The sequence below is a fragment of the Aricia agestis genome, chromosome 14, assembly GCF_905147365.1.
Source record: "Aricia agestis chromosome 14, ilAriAges1.1, whole genome shotgun sequence".
In the NCBI taxonomy this organism is placed as follows: domain Eukaryota; kingdom Metazoa; phylum Arthropoda; class Insecta; order Lepidoptera; family Lycaenidae; genus Aricia; species Aricia agestis.
The window spans coordinates 9,351,608-9,376,546 of NC_056419.1; the positions used below are offsets into that span (position 1 = coordinate 9,351,608).

Genomic DNA, 24,939 nt, shown 5'->3' on the forward strand with positions numbered 1-24,939 from the left:
CTCCTTACTTTGAATCTCTCGCATCTTTAGAAAAATCATGTCCCTTTTAACCAGTTTCATGAATTTGTTCAAACAGCCTTTCCTTTTGCTGAGCCCTTTTGCTGAGCTGAGCGGGTAGATTCGACACAGAACGATATCTTTTTAACAACCTAGAAACTCCACCCAGCTTGAGTGACCCCTCTCCACCAAGCCAATGTCACAACATCTAAAGGCAAAGGGTGGAGCAGCATAAAATCTAAGGAAATCGAAAAATGTCGGATCTACTGGCCGCCACACCGACTGGGACCTCACCGTTCAAAACATTAATATTATTATTATGCAATTTATAAAATAATAAATATATATATTTATTTATTATATGTATAACATATTATACTCTATTCTATTAAATATATATACACATATATATATATATATATATATATATATATATATATATATATATATATATATATATATATATATATATATATATATATATATATATATATATATATATATATATATATATATGGTGATAAGGATATGGACGAACAGTCCATAGACGGCCCCAATTTTATAATAAAAAAAAATAAAAATAAAATAAGTATGTCACCATGGCAACGTCGATCGCTATCCCGTCGCACAAACAAATGCACTTATCAATATAAAAAGTACCCAGTAGCCGATTCTCAGACCCACTGGATATGCATATAAAATTTGGTAAAAATCAGTAAAGCCGTTTCGGAGGAGTACGCGGACTAACATTGTGACACGAGAATTTTATATATAAGAAAATCCAGTATAATAAATTTCAACAAATAAAAAACGTTGAGTACGACACCAGTAGGGTTCAAGAATTCGAAAAAATCGCACTAATTCAACAATTTCAAATGTTTATAAGAGTGTACCAATGTTGATTTGTAACCGTCATTTTTTACACCCCTTTACAGCAAAATACGACAAAATATGACTAGATGCTGCAGAGGTAAAGTGCTCCAAGGCTTTAAATGAACGTGGCGAGAAAAGGAACTAACGCTGTTTTCATACAAAAACGTCATTTTTGAGAGTTCACCTTTAACAGCAGGCAGCAGCGCCCATCGACATATTCATTTAAAGCCTTGTCGAGCTGTAATATTAACAAAAATAATGGCGGCTCACTTTAAGGCGCAATAAATAATTGTGCTATCAAAGAAATTTATTCATAGACAGGAGGACCTCCGTTATTTGGGCAGGTCAATATTGCTAGTCGTTATCCTCTAACCTTTAGATCATAACCGGACAAAATCATCATCTGCCTCTGAATAATTTTCTCTGATAGTAACATCGAGGAAATTGATTCCTATGCAGTTGACGGACCTACGTCATTTGGCCGGAATATGTCATTTCAATGTAAGTTGTGATCTGTCGGCTGGGTATGACATAACGCGACTAAATTACATAGGAATCAACTTCTCTGATAGTACATTATAATAACGACCATAGAACAAATAAGTACATATTACTATTATGTTTATTGCAATTCTCACATATTTAAAATGGTCCTCTATCAAGGAATACAGCAGGTATTTATTAAAATGTACTTATATCTACTTTTCTATCACAATGTCTTTATGGATACTACAGATATTCCCTTTCGACGCATAATGTGGAACACACAGAGAGTTAACTATTTTTTTTTTTTTTTTACACCTTTTGTGACATACACTATTATTGCTATAAGACAATGAAGACAATATTTCCGAGTTTTTTCTCAATTAACATTAGGGTTGCTGAGGATTCCTCTTCCGATTCCTCATAATGCGGAAGTTCCGCAATATTTTAGGTTCCTCAATATATAAACAATAAAATAAAAAAAATCCTCTTCCGCTATCGCTTCCTCAAAATTTTAGAGGAATTTATGAGGAATATCACTGCGCATGCGCGTCGCGTACGGCGTATCCAATCATGGCAACGCACACGCCAGAGAGCGAGAATTGTACCATTCACTCATCTTTTTTTTGTGTGCGCGTGTTGTGTATATTACTGAACTCCTCCTTAACTGCTGGACTGATTTTGATAATTCCTTATTGTGTGTGTTTTGAGAATGGTTTAGATTCATAGTTTGGTCCACTGAAAAATGCCCTTTTAATTATTTTTGTGTAATGTATGTACCTAGTTATGTACAGACAGGACAAAGGCTTTTGGGTTGGATCCGCTAGTATTTATAATTTCCTATCATCCCATTCCTCATCCGCATCCTCTTCCTCAAAAAATATCCTCTTCCTCATCCGCATCCTCTAAATTTGCGCGTGACAATTCCCCTTCCTCCTCTTCCTCATAATGACTTCCTCAACAACCCTAATTAACATCTAAAGAATTCCCTTTTACTTCAATTATTGTAAGTTGTGACCTCAATTCGTTGGCATTGGCATTCGTTGGGGGTGGTTTATGTAGTATTTTCCGAGTGAAATAACCACTCTTCAAATACTGTAGTGCCTGGGTTATTTAGTTTAAATGTACATATGGTTGCCCAAGCACATACAACATTCTCGCAACATAGTTGGTCTAGTTCAGACGACTTTCACCGTTAACCGTTTGAGCATCCTTTCGAGATCGAACCTGCACCCTCTCGAGTGTGAACCAAAGATCTACTTACTGAGCCACAGACGCTCAAAAAAATTGTGACCAAAATACAAAATCTCCAATAGGGATGATGACAAGGTCAAAGATTAGCGAATTTTGTTAATAAAATAAAGAAATCACGGTAAAAAATAAGTGTTCCCGAAATTACAGCTCGATAGCATTTTTATTTTTTTTGTTTTGCGCCTTCAAAGTTAGATAATGAAGTCGTTTTTTTTTTCAATTATTTTTTTTAATATTTGTATACCAATCGATAACTTATGCAATTAAAAGCAACCTTTGTTATGAAACCACTTTTATAAACGCAATATTTGATATACCTATCGAACAAAGTTGTCTCCCGATGCGTACAAACTACGAAAGAGTGACGTCAGTCTTTCGTAGCACTTTGTATGGAGTGTTTCGGGCAGGTCTATTTTATGAGATGTTTGATTTGTCATATCTTGGTGAATTTTTAAGCTATCAGAGTCATTCTTTCAGCGATGTTTCTATTTTTTAAGGGTCTTTCAATTACCAATAAGAAAAAAAAATAGTCATCTAGCCTATTCAAGATCTTTTATCACTCCCTACAGTCAAGTTTTCTTACATTCATTTGTCTATCTCGCCGGCCGGCCACTTGGTCTTTGTTGTGTTTAATTTGCGTTTTGCAACATTTTGAATATTTTGCACTATATGGCAGCATTTTGGTGTGTCGGTTATAATTTTAACAAGGCCGCTATTTTGGTGTATGATATTATTTAAACATAATCGTATGTTACCACGCTATCCATGGAGGTTGGTTCATTTTGTGAAACGGCACATGTGTCATATTGATGGGCAAACTAATAATTGCATATTTCATATCTAACTTCTTAAGAGTACGGAGTATGGTTGCGCCATTTCTCCCCGGGAGGAAAGCCGCTGGAATGTTTATGTTGAGCTCCATCCTGAAACACAAATAAGAAAATGTAAGTTCCTTGATACTCAAGCTGTTTAACCCATCAACTCCCAAGTGGGGTGTTGCATAACAATTGAATATCTATTGACTATTGTGTCTGCGATTCCCACGATCAAGGTATAATAAAAATATTTCTTCTTAGCCTTTATTTTTTTTATAGCCTTTATTTAAAAATAATGTAAATACATAGTTTGCTATTGTTGCAAGTTTTATTGCAAACAGGCAAGATATGCTTATAATGGTGCCCAAATGTGTGCATAATAAAAGCGCTCTCGCGAATGAGTGACAGATCACTGATCACAGAAATATTAATTACTATTTACTTATATTCTTATGATCCAGCACACACAAAATAGTCTACTTTTGCACAAAATGTGATATTTTCTTAGATTTCAGTTAAATTTTGTGGAAAAGCAAACTTTCTTTGGTGTGTGCATTACTATGCAGTTGTGGATTACACTCCATAATATGAAAGTGAGCGACGCCAACATTACTACACACTAAAACCAAGTTTTACTCTATTTAAGGATATTATTTTACATTTTGGATTTTGGATAGTATATTCATCAAATAATCAAATAATTTTCATGAAAACCTTGATTTTAGCTAAATAACACATAAACCAAGATCTAACATCTTTTGAGGATCGTCATCTGCATGAAAAGTATGAATTGCAGATGCACATTACTAATATTATTATTAGTATCAATGTGGTAGTATTCAACTTACTTATCATCCACCATTTCAATCAAATAGTCCTGTGCATCATCCCATTTGTCTAGAGACTCTGTTATGATGATAGCTATGGCCCCCGCCTGCTGCGCCTTTGACGTCTTAGAAGCAAATGAGCATTCACTGGAAATGTTAAGTTAAAATATTCTTACTATCAACATAATAATATTCTTCTTTTAATGTCACCCAATAATAATAATTAAGTGCTATATAATGTCGTACAATGTGCCTTAGCACCAAATACATAATATAATACAAAGAATATTGAAAAAACTAATGTCAGAGACATTAAGAAGATCAATCATCTTTCAACAATGATCTATCCAAAGAGTCAGTCAGCCTGACTGACATAATTGATATGGTTGCAAAAATTATAATTTAAGGGTCCACTGCATTAATGATGAACGTCCAAAAAAATTAAAATCTTAACGAGTAATTGCCATTCGGTCACTTCAAATAATATCTTTCAAATGTATTTACAAAATTAGCAATATTGCTTGTAGTTTCGTGATAAATATGTTTTTTATATTTTGGCTACACGGCTAAAACGCTCTCTCCGGCCTCGCCGCACCTCTGCAGGCCTCTGCCATTCCGGTGTGGGCCGGCCCTTAACGTCACAGGAGTTTACTTCAAAATAATCTTCAAGTTTTGTTTTTAAAAACCCAATTATCTCAAAACTAACAACTTAGGACATTCATCATTATTGCAGTGGAGCCTTCAATTACTAGACAATTTCTTTTATGTAAGGTACTAAGGCACCACATCATAGAAATGCTTTATTTATTCAATTCTATGACATTAGCTGCTATGAATATATTAAATTGATTTGTTTAAAAAATATTACCCTCTTTCGGAAAGTGCTACTTGTCCAAGTAGCAACTCAGAATTCTCAATATCAGTGCAACTGTGCAAAGGCACTGTTGGCACTAGTTTCACCTTCCGTAATTGAAAACTTTCATTCTGAAATATAAATTTTAAAAATATTAGTTTGGAATATTTTTTATTGGAAAAAAGATGGTTCACGTAATGGCCGGCAATAGTCACAACCATTTTCAACATCAAAGGAGTGACATAATATTGAATATTTTTCTGCTGCGTTCATTGTATTTTAATCCAGTGTATATTAAGACACCATTTAAACACCCTGACTTCATTCCCTTGGATGCTCAACATAAGCAGAAAATTATTCTGGTTTTCTGAGACCGAATAGAGCCCATAATAATCTTTAAAGAAAACTTACAAATGTAGCTCCAAAGTCTCTAGCTGGTCTCATTCGATATGTGTATCTGAGTTCAGGAGGGTCTAATATTTCAAAAAACACATCTCCGCCAATTATATCAGCTGTAGAAGCTCCATCTTCGAAGTGCAAATCATTGGCTTGAAAAAAATATTACAATCATCAAATATAATGCGTAATTATTAATTCGTAATAATATTATAAATACAAGTATCTCTTTCTTAAGCTGTTGATATAAGTGATGAAATTTAATTAATAATGTTGTGGAGATACTTTGAGTCCCAGTAAATGACATGGGAAAGATTGTATCTCGGAAAATGTACGGTTCCTTATAGCATTTAGTTTATTATTTACATGAAATCTAATAGAAGTATAACTTTATATTATTTTTATAATACTTTACCTCCCGGCGAAACTATAGCAGCAAAAAGAATCAACAAAATATGAAACTGCAGTAACAGTACACTTAAAAATGATCTTTTGCTATCGCATAACATAATCGCAGGAGATACAATTGTTCGGTATCAATATATAGTTTTTTTCCGGTATTTTACTATGCATTTACAAGTTTAAATAGTACACATTACACAAAAAATACAATTATTTCAATATTTCACAAAAATAAAACTCACTGCCATGCACAAAATTTTTATGGCAATTGACAGGCAACAGCCAGTGTTGCCAACTATTCAAAACGTTTTCCCCCTAAAGCAACTTCAAAACCCACTAAATTTCAACCAAAACTCCCCAAAAAAATCTAAAATATTTAAAATTACTGGGGTGTGTTCTACTAAGCGCTCAAATCGCTGATGTATTTCAGCGATTTGAGCGCTTAGTAGAACACACCCCAGTAATTTTAAATATTTTAGATTTTTTTGGGGAGTTTTGGTTGAAATTGGCCTTCAACAGGCCAAACAAACAAACAGGCCAGAAGTTTTTAAATACTTCAATTTTTTTTCATTACTTACAACGACAATAATTAATATAATATCTATCTGTCAGCCTACTGTCAGCAGTGTCAGCTGGTACGACTCAAAAGACTATAGAGACATGTGCTTTGTGCGGCAGTTCCATTTTAAAGGTGGCTTTCGGATGGTAAAAATTTAAATAAAATGCTACTTCACAACATAGAATATAGGTATCATTTTCTACTGACATTTACGTAGCGACCCATACTGCCGCCGGCGGCGCGGGCGGCGCATAAGCTAGTGGCGGAGTAAAATGAAACCTATAGCCTATGTCATAAAATGGCTTTTCGTTTGAATTTTCGTCCGTCGCGGTCGCTCGCGGCAAAGATCCGAAAGCCACTTTAAGGTTGTTATTAAAAAAAAAAGTTCCATTCCTCAAAAATTTTACCTCCAAAAATATCCCCAAAATATTTTACCCCCTAAAAACCCACTAAATGTATTTTTTCCCACTAAATTTAGTGGGAAATCCCCATAGTTGGCAACACTGGCGACAGTTGACTGCTGACTTTATGTTTATTTTTTTATTTTGTCAAAGGTGTTGCAAAGGCTTGCATGGGAGTTGGGACCTGGCACCTGCCTGCCCGAGCCCCGACTCCCGAGTCCCTGCCCGAGTCCCGACTCCCGACCTGGCTTTCACCGCCTCTAGAGTCTAAAGTCTAGACTCTAGTCTAGAGTCTAGACTCTAGTCATTAGTCATAATTATTATTTATTAGCAAGAAACTTAAAAAACAAACTTAGTGACAGCGTCCAGGGGGCGCAAAGCGGAAGATCTTTTAATTTTTTTATTAAAAAGAAACCCGGGGCGATGTTTTTGACGTCATAATAAATGTCATAAAGAAAACTATCTGTCAATTACGACGCCATGTTCTTCTAACCTTTCCGCTTCCGTTGACAGATCCTTTTAGTAAAAATCTGTGAAAATGAAAGCCAAAGGAGAGGTAAAATTTTAATTTATAACTTATTTAATTAGTGAAATATGTGAAGAAATAGTCAAAAGTATTCGCCATCATAGCTTACAATTAATTTATCCTATATATAACTCGTAAATCCATATTTATTTGTGAAGTTCATGTCTTGGTGTGATCGGTACACGTTGTCGCGATATTGTTTTAGTTTAACATTGCTCGAAAATATGCTGCAATCGTCTACTATTACTTAAAACAGCATGTGATATAACTTTTGAAGAAATTTGTACATTTCTAGCTGTGTCATGAATGATATGTGTATTTCGAGGTTACGATTTTGAGGTTATGTGCTATTAGTAAATAATGATGAAGGTTCAAATTCTTATAAGTACCTAAGTTAATACATAATTTTACTATTGCAGTTGAAGGAATTCGAGGTGATCGGGCGCAAGCTCCCCTCTGAGAATGACCCAAAACCTCCTCTGTACAGAATGAGGATCTTCTCCCCAGATCCGATCGTGGCCAAGTCCCGTTTCTGGTACTTCTTGAGACAACTGAAGAAGTTCAAGAAGACTACCGGAGAGATCGTTTCCATCAAGGTATGTGATGTTTTATTCCCAGTGTACTAACTGACTTCAACTTCAGTCAGCTGTGGATATAATTATATCATTATAATTTTGATTAAATATCTCTGTAATAATTAATTGTGTTGGCTTATTACTTATTAGTAAAGTTTAATGTTGGGAGTTTTGTATCATGTATGTTTAAATGAGTCACCAAACATTATTTCTCTTGACATAAAAATATAACAAACAAATATATTTTTCAGGAAATCCCAGAGAAGAGCCCAGTCAAGATCAAGAACTTTGGTATCTGGCTCCGTTATGAGTCTAGGTCTGGTGTACACAACATGTACCGTGAATACCGTGACTTGAGCGTGGGTGGTGCCGTAACACAGTGCTACCGTGACATGGGAGCCAGGCACAGAGCGCGTGCTCACTCTATCCACGTAAGTTACAGATATATTTTTATTCAATTATTTTCAACAATTACCAATTTTGTCAATGAGCCTTCTTAATCTCTATGCTTTGGCTACTTACCTGCCCAAGAAAGTAGCCAAAACAACAGAAAAAGCTTACAGATTTTGTTGTAGAAACATTTTAATAAAATCTGTAAGCATTTAAAATACCAAATGATATTTTTGTATACTCAAGAAATCATATAAAATCAATGAAAATCACTTGCAAACCAAAAGGAAACAACATATTACATTTATATTTGAATACTTACCATTGAAAATATTTAATTTATATTAATTTTTGTATTACAATTAAAACAGGAAAGTTTTCGTCAATTCCATTGATTGGTTTTACTGTACTGAACAGAAATACCAACAAAGTGTTTTCATTACTTATTATTGTAGAGTAATTGAAATAATAATAATTTATTCTTGTTATTAGAATAAAAAAGTAATGTAGATTATTTATTTATTTATTGTTAATGATCTAGAGGCATTTAGCTGATAATGACCATATCACGCAGTGTTGTAATTCACGCACTCATTTATTTATACAATTTGGAATTATTATTTTAGCTGTGAAATCTACTTACATGTTATTATATCAATGCCTAGTAATTTTTTAATATTTGGCTTAGTAATTATTAATACCTCGATTGTGGCAATCGCAGACTCAATAGATTGTCAATTGTTATGCGGCAGCCGGGTGTCACTTGGGGATTGGTGGGTTAATGCCTCAAGCGGTCACCGGCGACCGCTATAACAATAGATAAGGTATTGTGTCTGGTTTTCCCATGATCGAGGTATTAACATTTAATCAATGATCAGCTGCTGTTTGTGAAATTGATTTGGGCTTGTTCCTCCATGTTATTATTATTATTATTTGTTGGTTTATTAATCTGCTCAAAAAGATACCTGTCTAGATACTATGGCTTGCCAGTTTAGCCGCGTCTCCACTAGGCAACATTTAGCGCGCGACTCGTGACGCTCAACATGTACGGCAACGCTGCACAACAGCACGCGATGTTGCCAGCTGATGCGCAACATGACGCGCGGCTTGTTGTTTGTTTAAAGAGAATTGCATCAATTGTTGTCAAGTGGAGACTCACGCAACAATGTCCGTAGTGTGGTCTAACGAACAAGTGCTCAAATTAAGCGAACTGTACCAAAACTATGAACGTCTATGGGATACTGCTCACAGATACTATAAAAAAAATTATAACCACTGCCACTAAAATCAACACAAGTTCCCCTGGCGACATGTTGGCGACGACTGACGTAAAGATGCGTAGACAGACAATGTTGTTCATCAAAAGTCCCGCTCTGACTTTCAACATGTTGGGCAACTTGTTGTCCAGCATGTTGCGCATGAATTGTTGCTAAGTGGAAACGAGTCTTAATATTGACATTCACATCTTTATTGTCTCATCATCTCATGTAAAATAAATCAGTAACAAATCGATTTAAGAATTCTTATCATTTTCACACACTCACAACTGGATTAATCTCTGCAATTAGCACTGAGCTACAAGGAGATCAAAAGTGTGTCGAAGTGGTTCATGTAGATTGTAAATAGTGCAAGGCATACACGCGGCCTGTTGCGGCAACTTTGCCTGCGCACAGTCTTGCACTTAGATGTAATACCTTACCTTCCTACACTCCTTTTTCGTTTAAACCAGTCACCGAGGACGACGTTTTGAAACATATAAGAGCTATTATGATGATCTCAGTCCACATATGATTTCCCTTGCACTTCCTGAACTCTTGCCAATCCTAACTCACATTTTCAATTTTTCTTTGTCAACGAGTTCCTTTCCTTCAGCATGGAAACGTGCAAATGTTATTATTTTCAATTTTTCTTTGTCAACGAGTTCCTTTCCTTCAGCATGGAAACGTGCAAATGTTATTCCTTTACCAAAAACCTCCAATCCTTCTTCCTTGTGTGCAATAAATAGTAAATAAATAAATAATATAATAGTATAGTTGGCATTCAGTCACAATAGATCCTCAAGGGTCGCAGTGACATCAGGGCTACTTGACCTGCCTTGAGCACAAAAAAAGTATAATTGGCATTCACAAAACCGTTCTCCTTTGTTTCCAGATCATCAAAGTGGAGGTAATCAAGGCTTCAGCCTGCAGAAGACCACAGGTCAAACAGTTCCACAACAGCTCCATCAGATTCCCACTGCCCAAGCGTGTGCACCATTACAAGAAACTCAACAAGTTCGCCTACAAGAGGCCCAGCACATACTTCTTGTAAATTGCTAATTTTAATTAAACAAAGCGTGTAAATTTTGTAGTTTTGTTTGTATTCCTTTACAGCTGTGCTAGCATGTGCGTACAACGAGATAGTATCTCACTCTCGTGTATAAGTATATTGTCGATATCGACAATGTCAAAATCATTTTTTGACATTGTTGATAGATTTTGACGACAGATCTACACGAGAAAAAATCAGCCAAGTGTGAGTTATTCTATTTTAATATTATTTTAGTACACATTATAACAAAAGAATGTGTGAAAAATTCAAGTGCCTATAGTCTGTCAAGAAAGTGAAGAAATCAAAAAGTGGCAACATCGTAGTGTCATCCCTTTTTTCTTAGATTGATTTGAAAGGGATAACACTACGATGTTGCCACTTTTTAATTTCTTCACTTTCTTGACAGACTGTACCTCTTGCCATTATTAGAGACAGTACTCCTTTACCAGCAGCGCTCCCGTCAATGTCACCCACATTCAAATAAAGCCTTGTCGATAGAGATGGGCGATGGGTAAATACCCAATCTACCCACCTGGGTATTTACCGGGTAGATTGGGTAAATACCCAAAAATGGTGGGTATTTATAATTCAGCGTACGTTTTCACATTTTTTTTTTTAATAAATCCTTACTAAGGATTAATTAAAAAAAAATCCTCCATTAAATAATGCAAATTTGGTCACTAGCCCGTAACTGTTCGAATAAGCTCCTTTAAGTCTTATACTAATGTATGTTTGCAATACAAAACCATGTTTTTCATGAATTTCGGCCGCATGTCAAAGAGTACCGCTGTGTTTTTGAACTTTTTTCCTAAATTTTGGTTTTGTATGTGTGATATTAATATTCTTTAAAGTATACTGCCTTTTAATGGTGATAAAGTTTTGGGGATTGAGTAAATCGTCTTACGGCTATTCCCAATATTTGATCTATCTCTGGTTTTGCCCTACTAGAGATAGGAATAGCTCACAATTGACATAAAATATATGTCTCTAATGTCTAATGTGAGCTATTCCTATCTCTAGTAGGGCAAAACCAGAGATAGATCAAATATTGGGAACGGCCGTTAGTGGACGCCTTCATCGTTAAGGGAAACACGCGTGCGAAATTTCAAAACATTCATCCCTCCTCTAGGCTAAACTTTGAAAAATTCTAATATACATAGGTTCTCGTAATTCAATATTTGTTAGTAATTGTAGGCACTTAATACGAAATATTGTTGTGTAATTGTGTCTAAGAAATTACCTATAAGGTTCTACTAACTAACCTTGAGCCTATACTATTCCAACCTCAAGGTATAAAACCTCTTTGAGGTAAGAATTTTGTGAAATACAATTATAGTGGATGCCTACTTTATTAGAGGAACACGTGTGCAAAATCTTGTCTCTTATATAACCAGTACACAATGTCACGATGACCCACTGCAGGCCACGCCATTGCCCGCCACGCCTGAAAATCGTCCGCCATCATACACCATTACTCCGTTTACACAATGGCGATGGCTAGTAGTGGGCCAGTATGGTCAATTGTGAAGAGGCACCTTTACAGTCTTGACACCTATAAGTATAATATGTACATGCAAATTAATGTATTATGTAAATGAGAACTGTTTTTGTGTAAACGCAACTAATGATCAAATATAAAAAGTTCTTGGCCTGTGCGTTACTTAAAAGAAAAAAAATCCCTTTTAACCGTGGGAGAGCATTCTTCGGTACGAATGGGTCGACTCCGAAAAAACTGGCGTGAAACAGCGCTTGCACTGTGTTTCCTTCAACACGCAAAAGAGAATGCCGATCTTATGACATGCTCTTTGCGTCCAACTCGACCCTTTATGATGAGGGCGGAAACCGCCAACCGGTATGGTTGGTTATGTTAACGAAGTATGAGCGTCATGTCGGATATTCGGTTTCATCAGCGCTCAGTGCAAGTAGCTCCAGTGAGTGCTCCAGAGTTGGCTCCGGTCTTTACGCGTCTTTTTTGGCTCAACTATCCTACTCACATAGTTTCGGCTTCTTGAAAGATAGCTTTTTGAGAACCCGATACTTAAAAAATGTGACCGTTCCAATTCTTCCAACAGCAGATCAATCGCTATAACCTTCTCGAAGATGATGGAGTCCATCATCAATAGCTAGCCCCTTCGACACTTGGACGCTCAGGGAGCTAAGGCTCGGCTCGGCTCGGCTCTCTTGGCGTACCTAACTCATCGTTGGCTCAGGCGATTGAAACTATGGGTATTAGCTGTCAGTTTGGATATATACAATTTCACTATTATCCAAGATTCCATACATCCAAGAAATTATGCAAGAGGGTCACAAGTTTCTTAGCAGTCGTAGTTAATGGTGAATGCTCTGATACTCTATCTGTTGACGCTGGTATACCCTTAGGGTATGCGCGCACGGGCAACTTAGTTGCTCGGCGATTTATTTGTCTCTTGATGAAGTCTAGGAGCTAGTATGAAAGTGCGCGCACGTAGCGACGCAACTCTGAGCAACGTTTTCGTTGTCCAGAGCCCGCGACGCAACTGTCTCCTTCCCTATTGGTTTCTATGCAAGTGCGCGCACGGGCAACAAAAAAGTTGCCGACCGGCCAGTTGCCACTCGACCGCCGCGCCGCTGCGTTAATTTGTGTGTACTTGCAGCAATGAGTTTCTAAAATACTAGAGTAGCAATAGCAACGTCTTACAAAATATTCTCAGAAATGCGTAACCACTTGATAGCTCAAAAGACAATGTCAATTCATAATGTTATTGTGTCATTAAGTAGGTCAGATATGCCTGCAGACATCTTCGAAGTGGCAACGCGTTGCTGCCGTAAACTGCCAATCTAGTAAGATTCTGCACAGTTCATCGAAACTTTCGACACTCATTCTAAAGTAACTAAAATTTTTTTGGGTATGCTCTCAATTTCATAAAACTAGTATAAAATTTCCCGAGAGTCAGCCGATCGCTCCATAGTGGATGCACCCATTATTCTATTTTTCGACGCTTTCTTCGGTTTTTTTATAGCGAGTGCAACGACCACAGCCTTCTCGACCAAATCCATGTTGATGACTGTCAAACAGGTTTCTTTGCAGTCGAACTACTGGTAGTTATGTCTATTGTGTCGTTAAGCAACGACAGATATGGTACAAACTACAAGCGCCATTTAATCAATAAGAAAAGTAAATGAAATGATTATGATTTAGTACTAACGACATTTTACCAATTATTTATAAATCCACATAATAATGTCAGAAGTAGCACTACCGACAATTTAACCATTTATAAAACCGATTAAAAATGTCGTATGTGGTACTACCGACATTTTACACATTTGAAAAACCGGTTAAGAACGTTGGATGTGGTACATCCTACAATTTTAAGTTACCTACGATAAATTAATGTTGATGAAGTTAAGAATTCATCTTGTAATCAAATCTAAAGCAATAAAACATAAGCTATACTGTTAAAAATATTTAAAAATATTATAAGGAATAGTAAATACCATTTTCCGAACTAGCGTTATTATTACCATCAGCATTTTTTGCCTTTTACTATATTTTTCTTAATTTCGTTGAGTACCAAGTTTTAATTGGCCGTGCTGATCTTGTAGACATTGAAAATGGCGTCGAAAAGTAAAAAATATAACTACGGTAGCAAAAAATCAAGTGACAACGCGACGTCCATTCCCTCCGTTAACATAGTCGGATGTGGCACATCGTGCGCTCTTACTCGCTTCCGCGTTTCGTTAATAACGTAGGTAGTGACTATCCGACATTATTAGCGGGCTATCTTAGTAATATACGACATTTTTAATGTGGCTATTTCAGAAACTACGTATAATATAGATTTTTTCTTTTCAGCTCACGATAGCCTTGGTTATAAGGACATATTAATTTATGAAATAAAACAAAAATGACGATTTTGCACATCCGACATTGTTAATAGTCATGGGAGTTATGGTTTCACTTTAAAAAATACAAATGTCACCACTCACCGGATTATCAATGTCAAACAAAATTTCAAAATTCAAAATGACAATAGGATTTCGTACGTTTTCGAAGTTGGTTGTGCCGGCTTTTGGAAATTTAATTTGTCTAGGGCGTGTACAACTATCTACAATGTAAGTTCAAGAATTTATGGAATATATTTTCAATTCTGATTAAGTGATGGTAATATTTGGATTATGCAACAATTTTATGACGCAAGACTCTGCAAGAGGCATGAAAGCCGACCGGCGTCACTAATGTCATTGCCAGAAGATTGTATGTAAGTAAATATTATTATAGGTACATAGTTTGCTAAGTGTTATTACTGTAACTATTACAGAAAAATGGCAGAGAATCCAGATTACAAGAGTGCTACTAGTGTACACGAATTTACGGTGAAGAACATCAAAGGGGAAGATGTTAAACTCGACACATACAAAGGTCATGTTTGTATTATTGTGAATGTTGCATCCCAGTGCGGCCTCACGGCGAACAACTATAAACAACTTAATGAATTACAAGATCAGTATGCTGAAAGTAAAGGTATGTGAAAAGTTATATCTTGATTTATTTGTGTGTGTGCAAGTTGTTAGGTGTAAAGTTTTTATTTATTATAGGTCTACGTATATTAGCCTTCCCCTGCAACCAGTTTGCTGGCCAGGAACCAGGAAATTCAGAGGACATTGTTTGCTTTGCCAGCGAGAGGAAGGTCAAATTTGACATGTTTGAGAAAATTGATGTTAACGGTGACTCAGCACATCCGCTGTGGAAATTCTTAAAGGTAAAACAACACATTAATTGGTACAAACTACAAGGTCACCCACTTGTATTGTGCTATCAGAACTATTGATTATCTGCTATTGAAGTCTGATAATATGAGTCATTGATTTTTCAATTATGTCTGAAAAATTGATAAAATTTTCTATGTATATTGATTAGTAAATTGGTATGTTGTATAAATAAACTGTTACTGCAATAATAATTATTGTCATGCGATGTTCAAATCAATTATGTGGGAAATTCTTTAAAATTTTCAGGTGTATTGATTTTTTATATTGGCTTTTGAGGGTAACAACAGATTTGTATAATACTACATCAAGTTAAAAAAAAAGTTTTATTCAATCATGACTTTTTTCAGCACAAGCAAGGTGGCACTTTGGGAAGCTTTATCAAGTGGAATTTCACCAAGTTTATCATCGACAAAGACGGAGTGCCTGTGGAGAGGCATGGCCCAAATACTGATCCCCTGAACCTGGTTAAGTCCCTTGAGAAGTACTGGTAGAGGGCATAAGTAGGCATCATTCATAAATTACGCCACAGCAAAAGTGTCTTTGGGTCAAACCAAATATGTATGTTTAAAGCATTCCTAAACAGTGTAACTTCCATAAGAGCAGTGACTATGGAACAGAATGTCTGAATTTTGCGTGTTGTAATAAGTGGATGATCCCTTATTGTTTATAATATAATCAAAATTTTTATTGGAATAAGTAAATGTTGAGTGTCAGCATTGTATAAAATTATATTTTCAAATTGTTAATTTTTTTTAAGTCAAGAGTGCATTTACATACTTTTCTTTCCAAATACCATAATATTATCTTCCAAGTGAAAATCAGCTTGCATTATTTTTAGTGTCTAAAGACACTAGGCCGAAAATACGCGGCCGAAGTTCGGCATGCCGCATGATTGCAATGCGCTATGCGCATACAATATAACGCGACGTAATTTCGGCATGGTCTGTCATCTGTAATTTAAAATACATTGCAAGCGTAATCATGTTAGCTAAAAATATTTATTTTTTATTTTTTTGGTAACCACTTTTTTACATATAATATTATTATATTACTGCAATCTTAGGGGGTTATAATGTAACAGTGTTGTATATGCAAGTGCACTTTGTACACTTTGTACTACTTTGTACACAATTTTGTTATAATGCATTATTTATTTTACACTGTTGTATTTAATAAAGTGTTTGTCTTGCAAAGCATTGTTTTATTTATGAAATATAAACTATTTATTATTAACATTAACATTTTTCTTCACTTTTAATACCAGAGTCCTTTTTTTTTTGTAATTCGTCCCGGTCGGGACAGGCAAAGGGAGCGTTGCCCATACAGCCATTTCTATGTTTTCCCAGAGTCCAGACTTGGTCCAGACTGTAAAGCCTCCCGCAGATAGGAGCGATATATCGGTCGATAATATCGCTCGATATACTTCGGTCGATAATATTGCGATTCCTTGCACACATGACACAGCAGCGATTTTATCGACCGATTTACGGCGGTTCCCAATATCTGATCTATCTCTGGTTTGGCCCTACTAGAGATAGGAATAACTCACAATATGACAAGACATATATTTTATGTCAATTGTGAGCTATTCCTATCTCTAGTAGGGCAAAACCAGAGATAGATCAAATATTGGGAACGGCCGTAAAACGAGAGAGCGCCGCGACCAGTGTTGCCAACTCTTAAAAAAAAATACTTTTAAAACCCACTAAATTTCAAAGAAAACTCCCCAAAAATATAAATTATATTTATCATTTGGGGTACGTTCATTGACTTTTATAAGTGGACGCGGCATAATGGTCTTTACCAAATCAAAATACTGTGGCCGGTCCGCCATTTTATGTTCCGGTTCTCCGAGGTACATAAACTGTCAAAGTGTCGTATTATAGGGATGTCGAAATTGAAAGAAAATATCGATATATCGATACATCGATATTTGAAAAAATATCAAATTCGGTCTCGATATATCGCGAAAAAAATATCGATATATCGGTCAAATTTTTCGACCAATTTGCTTTTTTTTAATTAATTTATATAGTCCGTCAAAAAAGTGAACAAATTTAAAAAAGTTTGACCTTGGATCGGTACGTTTATATTTTTACTAAAATTTTTGTTATTTTACCGATGGCTTAGCTACGTACCTATGTGCTAATTTAGTTAATAATTAGACAATAAATAAGATTTGTGATAGAATAGAATATAACATGGCTTTATTTTCGATATTTAATCAACATAGAAATTAGTAGATTTGACGTTTAGTGATGTACTTCTTTATAGAATTTAAAAAATATAAGGTGAAGAATCTTATCACTTATTTAAAAGATTTTAACCTTAATAGCTCACTTATAACATCTTACTTATCGATATCCTCGACAAATATCAACCGAGTGTCCCATCACTATAGACCGCCATGTTTAGTTCTTGGCAATATGGCGCCGGCCACACTTTTTTGTAGTTATGTCGCTTCCATCTGTTTCCTTATTCATTGGGTACGTTCCACAAAATTATCAATGACATCATTATTGTTGTTTAAGCAACTTTCAAAATAAACCAACTTAAAAGATGGATCGAAGTGGACTCTTTTACATATTATGCAAAATAATTAGTTCTTTGAACAATAATAATAATACTTATTTTCTATATTTATTATAATAAAATATGATTATAATTATAACAATAAAAATGATAATAGTACTAAAAACAAAATAAATATATATATTTAGCTGCAAAAATTTTACTCCCTAAAATATCCCCAAAAAGTTTTAGCCCCTAAAAACCCATTAATATTTTTTTTTTATTTTTATAATATTTATTTTTTCCCACTAAATTAAAAAAATAAATCGTACATTCCGTACACTGCGTTATTGCGATATACTTCCATCGCGGCGTTATTATCGCAGCAGTGTACTGTGTGTAACTCTAACTACATGACCACCTGTGATCTGTATCATGTACCGAAAACAGATATCGCGCGTTATTTATACGACCGTCAAATGACCGTCACATGGCAACACATGGCCGTCAAATAGCAAACTTACAAACATTCGATTCAGAATTTTTAAGTCAGCTGTTATAGACTTCGAATATTTATTATAAAAAACTAGCTGTTGCCCGCGACTTCGTCCGCGTGGACTTCAGTTTATAGCGCGCGATGTCAACAAAATTGGTGTCAAAAGCTTTTAAAAAAAACACCCTGGTACCCCTTAAATCAAAACAGCTGTGCAGTGTGCACATAATATTTCATTTTTTAAAATTAAACTTTATATATTATGCCAAATTTTAAAGCTTATTTAGCCCCCCAATTACACAATTTTACCCATAAACTATTTATCATTGATAGGTTTAAGGTTACGTCACCCTATGTAATATAATGTACTGTTAAATAACGTAATAAAGAAATAACAATCAAAAAAAAAAAATCGAAACTAAAGTTTATGATGATACAGTGTTGCTAGACGGCTAACTCGGTTTCTCCCCAAGTGTTCCGCGAAATCCCCCCAAAATTCGGGATTTCAAAAAAAATCCCCCCACAAATTATAAAAGAAAAATTTTGTTCATTATGAATGGGAATTAGACAAATAGATACGATGAATGTACACTATTTCTGCAATAGCGTCCAATCTTTATAGAATCAGCATCTTCGCGAGCTCCTTGATCATTTTTATGGTTCCGTAAGTCGTAAGCAAAGGGTAAAAACGGGCCCATAGTACTTAGATTTCGCCGTCTGTTCCCAGATTTTTTCCTCCAACAATCCCCCCAAAAAATTGTTCCCCTCAATTTTCCCCCCATCACCTAAAAAAAACCCCAAATTTGGGGGGATTCCCCTCAATCTGGCATCACTGTGATGATACCACCTCTTATAGAAAGATGTTGGGCAAGCGTTAGCGCGATGTAAGAGACGCACGGCGCCATCTAGTATGAATTTTTGGAACTAACTTAATTTGAACAAATTTTCGTATTTTCACCCCTTTACAACCCTTTTTTTCAGTAAAAAAAGTAGCCTATGTCCTTTCTCAGGCTTTAGACTATCGGTATACAAAATTTCATTACAATCGGTTCGGTAGTTTTGGCGTGAAAGCGAGACAGACAGACAGACAGAGATACTTTCGCATTTATAATATTAGTATAGATTGGACTACTGATCTCCAAAACAGGATACAAAATGTTGTTTTCCGCTGTTTTCTGCTCACAATACAACACTGAAAACGACAATCCTAATAGTTAGTACAAAATGCACTGAAAAGTGAAAACAGATATCGCAATAATGCATGCGTTACGGCCGTTCCCAATATTTGATCTATCTCTGGTTTTGCCCTACTAGAGATAGGAATAGCTCAAAATTGACATAAAATATATGTCTCTAATGTCTAATGTGAGTTATTCCTATCTCTAGTAGGGCAAAACCAGAGATAGATTAAATATTGGGAACGGCCGTTATTCACGTTATTATCGACCGATAATAACACTCCTGTCACCTGTGTGCGGGAGCCTTTTTTTTTTTTTTTTTCCTTGGTTAACCATAGACATTTTTTTAATGTCGGCTGTACACTCTCGCCGAGACACAGCGAGGACCGAGGCGGCCCGAGTGCGAGTGTAAATGGGTGCACTCGCGTCGTCTCGCCTGTCTCGGATTCTCTCGGTCCAGTGTCGGTATTTTGCGCCCGAAATAAAGGGTCTCGCGAGGAAAGCGAGCGCACTACTGTACACTCTCGCGTTTTTCACTACTAGTCGCGCCGCTAGACAGTGCAGAACAGAAAAATAACAATAATAAACGTCATTATCAGTCATTATCTGTGAGAAATAAAATTAAATATGATTATAGATCTTTGGATTACAATGATATCTTTCAATGTATGGTGAATGGTGATCAATGATCATTGATCGTAGATACGCTTTCGCCATTTTTTTTATTTTTATTGTGTAAATATTTGGTAATTAATAATTATTTATAATAGCTCATAGCACAGAGAGCTACGGCAGCTGTAAGAGAAGTGTTTTCGTCCATCTCATAGAGAAAAATAATGGTCTATCTTCTCTGAGTTCTTAACTGCGATTAAACTAAGCGAGAAAGTACATGATCGCACTCGGGAAAGGGGCTCTCGCACGAGACTCTCGCCCGAGAGCTCTCGGCGAGAGTGTACAGCCGACATTATAATTTGTCCCGGTATTAATCATAGACACATTGACATTTGACATTGTTTACTTCTGCTTATTTAACTTTCTCACTCACGTTGGCATGAATAGAGCAGGAGAGAAAATACACGCTTCCGCGTCCGGAATATCTTTTTTTGTGGCCAATCATAGACATGTTTGGAGTTTTCAAATTCATTTGAGCGTTTTTGACGCTTGGCGTTGCCTATTTGTGCGTGTTGTTGATATCAAAACGATTTGCTTTCAAGTGACTATTGTGTAAATTGTAGAGGATAAAAATATATTTGTACCGTGTGGAATCATGAATATTACACATTTTAACACAAAAAAACATCTTTGCGAGAAATTTCATTCGAAACTATAATTAGTGTCGTCGCGTGTGGTTTTGCGATAGCTAAGTTTAGAAAAGGGGCCAGTTAAAGGTACATTTAGTTGTGTATTATTCGTAAACATGTCTACGAGGAGCAGAAGAAGTCGACAGAGTGCTATAGACACGAGTCCGTCTCGAATTCGCAAAGGGGTATCACCTTCGGTTTCTCCCGCCAGAACGCAAAAGAGCTCCGCTCCGCGTTCCCCTTCTAGGAGGTCCCCTTCTCGCAGATCTCCTAGTAGGAAAGCTACTACTTATCCCGTACGAAAATCGCCGTCGAGAGCCGTAAAAGAAAAAAATGAAAAAGATATCGAAGAAGTCCCAAGATCGCCAGCTAAACGCCCAGCTTTGAAGAAGGAGGCCGAACTTAGGCTATACGACATATCTTCGACTAAAGAAACTTTCCGGAGCACTCGCACTCGTCGCTCGGAATACTCCGTGAGAGATATTCCCGAAACAGTGGCTAATGTTCGATCTATGATAGATGAGAAACTAAACGGCTTCGAGGCCTCCGATTCTATAACTGAATTGTACAATTTAAGGAACAGGAAGACTGTAGATGAAACCGGCCCGAGGAGGTCGAGTAGATTGAGAGAATTTCTTGACCCCTCGGAGATCAGACGGAGCTTCTCAAAGTCAATGAGCAAGTCCATCAGTAAATCTATAAGTACTGCCCCGACATTTTCCGATGAAGAAAATCTAGATGAGCTGCCAAAAGAAAGGAAATCAGAATCAGTCACTAGAAAACTGTCTACACCGCTGCCTAGTATTGGTCTGTCGCAGTTTAATAATAAGTTAGAATTTGGGGGCCGAATTGGCACTACCCTACTAATATTTTTAATACCATTAGTAGTATTTGCAATATTGTTGTCATGTAGAACTACATGTTCATGGAAGGTACTAACTGCTTTATCGATTCAAAGGATTGCATTGATTGACAAAGATTCTATAATACTAGTGCTCGCTCAATATACCCTTCAAGCACTACTCATAATGATACCCTTGTTTGGTACAAAAGTGGAAAAAGACGGCCAAAACTTTTGCTTCAATGGATTTTTCAGTAGTTTCTGCACTTTGAGCATCCTTAGCTCACTGGATTACTACAAAATAATTAACTCGAATACTTTTGTTGATAAAACTTTGCAAATGGCAGTTATTGCATACGTGGTAGCAATAATTATATCACTGATATTATTCATGAAACATTGCAATTTGGAAGAGGATTTAAACCCATATGGCCACCCGCAGTATGCTTTATACAATTTCTTTATTGGAAAAGAAATTCATTCTACTATACTGAATGTGAACATAAAATTGTGGCTTTCAAGAGTTTGCAATATTACTGCTGTGAGTATAATTTGTTCTTCTACAAAACCTGCTTATAATATAAATTTAGCAAAATAATTTACATAATTAGTAGTTGCTAACTATGATGGATCATTTTATATTTTGCCTCCAGAAAAATGTTTCAATTTTGTTGCAATTTTTAAAGGCTTTAAGAATTAAAATCTCTATTTATTTGTATAATAATTTTCTCTGCATTATATTGCTAATTAGTTCTTATTCTTTCAGCTTATTTTATCTATATCAGTATTTAAAAGTGGAATAAGTTTTAAGGAGAATATTGAAATTGTATCTGTAGAAGATCTATACAAGCTTACCAAGCAAATCAATTTGAAGCCCACTTTACTGATATATGCTATGATGCAAATTATATATGCTTTGAACTTCTTGATGAGGGAGTACAAGATAACGGCGACTTTCTATTGGCAATCCGAGGGACTCGGGTATTTGCAAGTAGTTTCTAGTGCTCTCTATCCATATTACTTTGTTACAATATCAAAGTATGTAGCAAAAGCTGACTTGTCCCTGCCGGCTAATGTGTTGATTGCTGCTTGTGCGCTATATGCCCTGGGTTTCCTCATAATGCTTATCAGTAACAACATTAAGTACAACTTCAGGAAAAATCCACTTCATCCTAGCTTAACACGTAAGTTAAATCTATGATTCATTAATTCTAACAACTAGAATATTCTGTAAAGGTATTCTGTCTGTAAAGGTATTTTAGACATTCTTTTTTCTTCAATTGTTTGAAAAAGTCTTAATGTAACCATAAGTGTTATTTTTAACATTATTTTTATATTTAATTCTGTTCCTTTCAGATCTAGACTCCATGCCAACATTCCATGGAAAGAAATTGCTTGTATCCAACCTCTGGGGATTTCTACGCCATCCAAACTATGCTGGAGACATTTTGATACACGCTGCATTTGCTATACCTGGGATTTATAGTCAACAAGTGTTAGCTGCAGCGCCAGCTATATTGACAATAGCTGTTCTGCTCCACCGTGCCTGGAGAGACCATGGCAGATGCAAGAGGCGGTATGGAGCAGCCTGGACCAGATACTGTAAGAGAGTGCCATCCATGGTCATACCAAAAATATTCTAATTTCTTTTTTAAATGACAACTAAACTTTTTTGCTCTTTTGGCCATGTCAAGACTATAGAACAATAAAATTATTAATTATTGTGTTCCCTATTCCAAAATAGCAATTTTCTGAAAAGCATTTTTTAAGTAGTAACAATACTTAAAAGTAGGTTACCACAAATAATGTTGGTTTGTGCTATACATATTTCGAGTAAATTGATTTAAAACCATTTTTTAGTTGTTCTATTATTGGACAGCTGGTTTTTTGGTCTTGAATTAGCCTGCAGATGAAGGCATGATTTTGATATATTAAAACATCCATGATCCAAATATCACAACTTATGCTTTAAACAAATTGTTTAAGTTAGAACCTATAGTTTGTGCGTTTTATGATGATATGCGTGACACATTATTATTGACAATAGTAGGTAAGTTACCTAACAAAAATTAATCAATAATTAAAAAATATCGAATCACTGAAATTGTACTGACATTTCATGGACATTTCAGTGGTGCCGGCGATTTAAGATGGCCGCCCTTTTTTATCGATTTGATTTCAATTCAACAGAGTCAATCTCTATTGATATAAGTTCCGTTTCTCTCTGACATTTTTCAAATATTTTCGTAACAATAATTTTATTTTTCTTTTTCACAGTTATTATTTATAATTTTATATTATTAAGACTGGGTTGCACCAACTAACTTTAACTTTAATCTTAACTATAACCGGAAAAATTGACAGATGTCGTATGAGAATATGGGGTGTTTGGACGCCATATTTAACTTTAACTTTAGCCATGCCTCTGCACCAACTAACTTTAACTTTAACCTTAACTATAACCGGAAAAATTGACAGATGTTGTATGAGAATATGGGGTGTTTGGACGCCATATTTAACTTTAACTTTACCCACGCCCCTGGTGCAACCCAGTCTAAGTTAGCATTTAGCAAATTTTCATTTTTATTCAATTAAAATGAATAAAAATGAAAATTTGTTAAATGCTTTTACAATTATAGGAAACATTTGTTTTTGTAGATGGAATATAATTTATTACACTTTGATTTTTTTTGTTTTCTTGTAAATAAAACCGTAGCAAGGAATATGAAAACTGTCACCCATATCATCTTAAAACGCACAAACTATAGTATATGTGTGAGATATTGAATTATACAGCTAATAAATTCAAAACCTTGGAACTTTTATTACTAAGTATAAAGTTTCCAAGGTATTATAATAATAATATTTAAAATCTATGTCACCTATCAACTTAATATGATAAACATATTTTTGTTTTAAATGTAACTTCCTTATTGTATTGTAATTGTATATTGTTAAGATAATTGTAGTAGTTTTAGTTTTTATGTAGCAAAATTGATAGATGACCTAGGTTTTAAAACATACTTATTTCCTACAATTATTGTAGATATTAAATTACACATTTATTTTGATCATATGTTGACTAAAAGGTGTCACTAGAGCACTTCAATACTTAGGTCCAATGCTCAGTAGAATTAAATTTCAGAATCCCTATTTTATGATTGTTTTTTTGCTTTAAAGGAGTATGGGCAAATTTGTATGAAGC

General features: G+C 35.4%; 4 protein-coding genes across 5 annotated transcripts; 3 read left to right on the plus strand and 1 right to left on the minus strand.

Annotated features, from left to right (window-relative positions):
- Positions 1–3,093: 3,093 nt before the first annotated feature.
- LOC121733493 (PRADC1-like protein) lies at positions 3,094–6,118 on the minus strand. The gene is made up of 5 exons (XM_042123749.1): positions 5,911–6,118; positions 5,511–5,647; positions 5,115–5,230; positions 4,268–4,393; positions 3,094–3,527 (listed from the first exon to the last, which is right to left on the minus strand). Exons 1-5 carry the CDS (start codon positions 6,002–6,004, stop codon positions 3,356–3,358), a joined length of 645 nt encoding a protein of 214 aa, XP_041979683.1. The 5' UTR covers positions 6,005–6,118; the 3' UTR covers positions 3,094–3,355.
- A 1,178-nt stretch (positions 6,119–7,296) lies between these two features.
- Positions 7,297–10,685, plus strand: LOC121733495 (60S ribosomal protein L18a). The gene is made up of 4 exons (XM_042123751.1): positions 7,297–7,413; positions 7,803–7,979; positions 8,210–8,389; positions 10,500–10,685. The coding sequence occupies exons 1-4, from the start codon at positions 7,396–7,398 to the stop codon at positions 10,656–10,658; spliced, it is 534 nt and encodes a 177-aa protein (XP_041979685.1). The 5' UTR covers positions 7,297–7,395; the 3' UTR covers positions 10,659–10,685.
- A 3,953-nt stretch (positions 10,686–14,638) lies between these two features.
- LOC121733494 (probable phospholipid hydroperoxide glutathione peroxidase) lies at positions 14,639–15,931 on the plus strand. Its single transcript, XM_042123750.1, has 4 exons — positions 14,639–14,753; positions 14,960–15,162; positions 15,237–15,400; positions 15,758–15,931. Exons 1-4 carry the CDS (start codon positions 14,665–14,667, stop codon positions 15,899–15,901), a joined length of 600 nt encoding a protein of 199 aa, XP_041979684.1. The 5' UTR covers positions 14,639–14,664; the 3' UTR covers positions 15,902–15,931.
- A 4,800-nt stretch (positions 15,932–20,731) lies between these two features.
- LOC121733492 (delta(14)-sterol reductase TM7SF2) lies at positions 20,732–24,639 on the plus strand. 2 transcript variants are annotated; one of them, XR_006036569.1, is made up of 4 exons: positions 20,732–22,275; positions 22,501–22,918; positions 23,091–23,736; positions 24,503–24,639. XR_006036569.1 is itself a non-coding variant. In XM_042123747.1 (3 exons), the coding sequence occupies exons 1-3, from the start codon at positions 21,010–21,012 to the stop codon at positions 23,375–23,377; spliced, it is 1,971 nt and encodes a 656-aa protein (XP_041979681.1). In that variant the 5' UTR covers positions 20,732–21,009; the 3' UTR covers positions 23,378–23,763. The 2 variants fall into 2 exon arrangements, 1 of the variants encoding a protein (XP_041979681.1); XM_042123747.1 differs by lacking the exon at positions 24,503–24,639 and having other exon boundaries at positions 23,091–23,763.
- Positions 24,640–24,939: the final 300 nt, after the last annotated feature.

Excerpts from the sequence above, each read along its gene's own strand:
- LOC121733494 (XM_042123750.1), top strand. The coding sequence starts at position 14,665 with ATGACAATAGGATTTCGTACGTTTTCGAAGTTGGTTGTGCCGGCTTTT. Across the intron at positions 15,163-15,236 it reads TCAGTATGCTGAAAGTAAAG|GTCTACGTATATTAGCCTTC; the intron begins GTATGTGAAAAG and ends TATTTATTATAG. Across the intron at positions 15,401-15,757 it reads CGCTGTGGAAATTCTTAAAG|CACAAGCAAGGTGGCACTTT; the intron begins GTAAAACAACAC and ends GACTTTTTTCAG.
- LOC121733493 (XM_042123749.1), bottom strand. The coding sequence starts at position 6,004 with ATGTTATGCGATAGCAAAAGATCATTTTTAAGTGTACTGTTACTGCAG. Across the intron at positions 5,648-5,910 it reads TGCTATAGTTTCGCCGGGAG|CCAATGATTTGCACTTCGAA; the intron begins GTAAAGTATTAT and ends ATTTTTTTCAAG. Across the intron at positions 3,528-4,267 it reads ATTGAAATGGTGGATGATAA|GATGGAGCTCAACATAAACA; the intron begins GTAAGTTGAATA and ends TTTGTGTTTCAG.
- LOC121733495 (XM_042123751.1), top strand. Across the intron at positions 7,980-8,209 it reads GAGAGATCGTTTCCATCAAG|GAAATCCCAGAGAAGAGCCC; the intron begins GTATGTGATGTT and ends TATATTTTTCAG. Across the intron at positions 8,390-10,499 it reads CGCGTGCTCACTCTATCCAC|ATCATCAAAGTGGAGGTAAT; the intron begins GTAAGTTACAGA and ends CTTTGTTTCCAG.
- LOC121733492 (XM_042123747.1), top strand. The coding sequence starts at position 21,010 with ATGTCTACGAGGAGCAGAAGAAGTCGACAGAGTGCTATAGACACGAGT. Across the intron at positions 22,276-22,500 it reads GAGTTTGCAATATTACTGCT|CTTATTTTATCTATATCAGT; the intron begins GTGAGTATAATT and ends TTATTCTTTCAG. Across the intron at positions 22,919-23,090 it reads ACTTCATCCTAGCTTAACAC|ATCTAGACTCCATGCCAACA; the intron begins GTAAGTTAAATC and ends TGTTCCTTTCAG.